This window comes from Aplysia californica, unplaced genomic scaffold (assembly GCF_000002075.1).
Source record: "Aplysia californica isolate F4 #8 unplaced genomic scaffold, AplCal3.0 scaffold01170, whole genome shotgun sequence".
Taxonomy (NCBI): Eukaryota; Metazoa; Mollusca; class Gastropoda; order Aplysiida; family Aplysiidae; genus Aplysia; species Aplysia californica.
Window position 1 is genome coordinate 116,378 of NW_004798440.1, and position 3,915 is coordinate 120,292.

Here is a 3,915-nt window from a genome sequence, read left to right on the forward strand (position 1 = left end):
CTACGGGAAGTAATTGCTACACGCGGGAAGTAATTGCCCACTAACGGGAAGTAATTGCTACACGCGGGAAGTAATTGCCCACTCAAGGGAAGTAATTGCCCACTAACGGGAAGTAATTGCCCACTAACGGGAAGTAATTGCCCACTAACGGGAAGTAATCGCTACTCGCGGGAAGTAACTACTACTCGCCTAGGGATTGCTACTCGAGAAAAACAATGTTGCTACTCGCAGGAAATAGTTGTTACTTGAGGGAAATAATTGCTACTCCCCGTCAATAGTCATGTAATTATCTATGGGTCGGACTCAACAGAAGTACTCACTACTCGCGGGAAGTAACTGTATTTGTGTAGGAATTGGTACAACCGTAAGAGATCATGGACTCCCCGGGAAAAAAAATCACTTCAGTAGAAAGTAATTGGGTTCAGGATCGATTTCTTCGACTCCTAGCGTTTCATAATCGGGAACAAGCGGTTCCGAAGAGAAAAAAAACGGAATCGCCGATTACGACGACTACTAGAGTACAACGAGTTCCAGAAATGTTGCCGAGTCATGGCGGATCCAAACACTTCGTCTGACAACATTGCGGGGTCAAAATGTTCCCACATTTATTGTGTCACGCACGACGACGCGGTGCGGTGTAATCAGGCGTTCGTCAATGTTGGGGTATATGAAGTTATTGGTATATTATCCAAACCTGTTTATTGCTTGGCTTGCTTTGAATGAATACATACCTATCTCTCGGGAAGTAAATTAGAGAGATATTTTACGATAGAGAAAGGTGGAGGTCGCCTCGTGTAAGAAGTAAGACTAGCGAGAATAAACCGCCAAAGTTTGGTGAATTCTTAAGCTTGAGTGTCCTTGGAATGTGCAAATTCATTCACACTTTTCTGCATTTGACCAACGTTTTTCAGTAATAGCCCTAAAGAAATATGTTCTAAATTGGACATAAAAGGTGTTGAGGTTTTAAAACATTGAACCAACTTGCAAATCGGACGGAAAAGTACCTGCTTCTTCTATTTCAATATTTAAACGAGGGCCTGATTCCACCACGATGCCCAACATTGTATGAAGAGACTCTCGCAAGGGTAAAACGCCGCGGTGAAAACAGGCGCTCGTTAAAATAATTGATTAAATTGAAGAAAACGACAGTTTTCCACACTTTGGGTTATTTTTATCGATTAGTTTTCCTTTGTACAACATCTTTTACGTCAATTTGAAAACACGTTTTAGCGTATATGTTATTGAAAAACGTTTGAACAAAGGCATAACATATAAATTGGCAGTTTCCTACCACACTCTCACAAATTTTAGGCGGCCATTTTCTCGCTAATTTTTACCTCTGGCACCAGGCGACCCCCACCCTCCTCAATGGCAAATATCACGATTTCCATTCAAGATAGATGGGTATTTTTTCACCATGAGCAAGGCAAATGAACACGCTTTTAGACTATACCAGGCCAAATATTGACGAGCGCCTGATTACACTGAGTCGTGAAACATTTGATCTTCTGTACGCATGTGCCTGTACCAGGTGTTTTAGAGAGATGTCCCTGAGTTTACTTTTGCTCGTTTTTCAAATATATGCCTACTGTCATCTGTTCAGGTGCACTTGATGAGAATTTTTGATGGCTTGCATAACTATTCTAGTCACAATACAAACACCCAAGATACTCAATACAGCTATTTATAAGAAAGTAGAGTATCTTGTATCTCTAAGAGCGCGATCAAAGATTCGTGGGTTTTTTGTTGGGTTTTTTTTTTTGGTTTTTTTTTTTTTGGGGGGGGGGTTGTTGGTTTGTTGGTTTTTTCAAATAAAGTTTAGGTTAGCTTTAGTAAGAGTTTTGTGGCACTTGTAACACAATAAGGTCACATAAGTGCTGGAGATTAGACGTGTTACAAGAGAGTAACTAACATTTAAAAAGAAAGAGGAGAGCGAGATACGAGCGATAGATGTTGGATAGGAAAGAAGGAGCAAACAACATCAGGGCACCCACCAACCACCAACTCAAAAAGTAGTAAAAGCTTGTATTTGGGAAACAAAGCAAATGTAAGGCAACGTGGTGGAATCAGGCTCTCGTCAAAATAATCAAAGTGAAGAAACTTGCTTTTTTCCGCAGGTTTATGAATTTTTATAAAATTTTTGTTTTTTGGCTCATCATATATCATGCCAATTAAAGAACTCATTTCTGTGTGGATTTTTCTGAAAAACGTTGATTAAGGACACAAAAAATTTAAATTTTCTGTTACCACGGACTCTTAAGCTATGGAAATAACTTATCTTTGGTTGTCATTTTCTCACTAATTTTACCTCTGAAAACAGGTGACCTCACCTCCTTCATTGGCAAATATCTTGACTTGTATTCAAGATAAATTGAACAGGCTTTAAGATGATACCAAAAAACTCTATATGCCCAAATATTGACGAGAGCCTGATTCCACCACGCTGTCTCACAAATAAATAATGGTTTTATCAGTATTCGTGGAGGCATCTAGTAGTGAGACTGTGCGTTCTTTTTCGTCTTGACATTTAACAATAATACCATTTAATAACAATAACAACAACAACAACAACAGCAAGAACGACAACGACAACGACGACAACACAACCAAAAACAACAACAACAACACAACAACAACAGCAACAACAACAACAACAACAACAGCAACAACAATAACAATAACAACAACAGCCATTAGTAGTAGTAGTAGTTGCATTGTTGTTGTTGTTATTGTTGTTGAAAAACAACAACAACAACAACAACAACAACAGCAACAACAATAACAACGGAATCTGAATGTCCTATAATGATAAAGCGCCCCCGAGTTGACCCAACGAAGCACGCGTGCCCTGCCGCCCAGGGAACGATTCGTCCTTGACCTTAACCTCCTCACTGCACTCACTCACTCACCCTTTCGATTCTTCTTGCGCTGGCCTTTCTTTTTCTCAGGAACAATCTCAGCGCTCCTCTTCCACTTTTGCGCGGATGGAATAGGTTCCAGTCCCTCTCCTCCAAACACAAGAGCTCTCTGAAAGACAGGCATTGGTGAGAAACGTTCGTTAACTTTAATAAAGAATTAAGGGGGAAGGTGGGAAGGGGGAGGGGAGACTAATTTTTTAGTTTTAGTAAAAGTTTTAATTTAGCTTTCTAGTCTTAATAAGAGTTTTAATTGTTTTCTAGTTTTAGCAAGAGTTTCAGATTAGCTTTCTAGTTTTAGTGAGAGTTTTAGTATAGTTTTTTAGTTTTAGTGAGAGTTTTAGTTTAGTTTTTCAGTTGAAGTAAGAGTTTTAGTTTCGGTTTTGCTTTTTGGTTTTGCTTTTTTAAGCTTTAGTAAGTGTTTTACGGCACTTGTAATACAAAGAGGTCATATAAGTGCCGAATATTGGAGGTGCTACAAGAGAGTAATAAATACAAAAAAAGAAGCAAGGGATACATGGATGATAATATAGTACGTTTGATAGGAAAGAAGGAGCAAACCACGCCAGAGCACCCGCCAACCACCCACATCAGGGGAAGGGAGGGGAGGGAGAAAGGGAAAGGGGGCGGGAGAAACAAATTGCAGACATAGATGAGAAAGTTCAATACGGTTTTAGATTACTGTTCCTTCTTGTTTTAGTTTTAGTAAGAGTTTGTTTGTTTGTTTTTGTAAATTGTTGTACGGCGCTCCCAACTGCATAAGGTCATATGAGCGCGCTAGTAAGAGTTTTACAGCACTTGCAATACAAATAGATAATAAGCATGAAAGGAAATTACAAAGAAAAGAAAGAGGAGACCTGACCATCAATGATTTATTTATAGAGGCACCAGCCAGAAAGAGGAGAGCTTAGGTTGAAAGTTGCTTCATAGGAAAGACGGAGCAAAAATAAGATAGTTCTTTATTGTCCAGATCCTGGCACATTGGTTTGGTAACACCCCC

At 39.4% G+C, this 3,915-nt stretch overlaps 1 protein-coding gene across 1 annotated transcript in view; it reads right to left on the minus strand.

Annotated features, from left to right (window-relative positions):
• Window positions 1–3,915, minus strand: part of LOC101861555 (serine/arginine-rich splicing factor 6) — a gene marked incomplete at its 5' end in the record, with an annotated part of 29,689 nt that overhangs the window by 15,180 nt on the left and 10,594 nt on the right. The window contains 1 exon segment of the mRNA XM_013090190.1: window positions 2,910–3,027. Coding sequence (XP_012945644.1) covers window positions 2,910–3,027 — 118 coding nt within the window.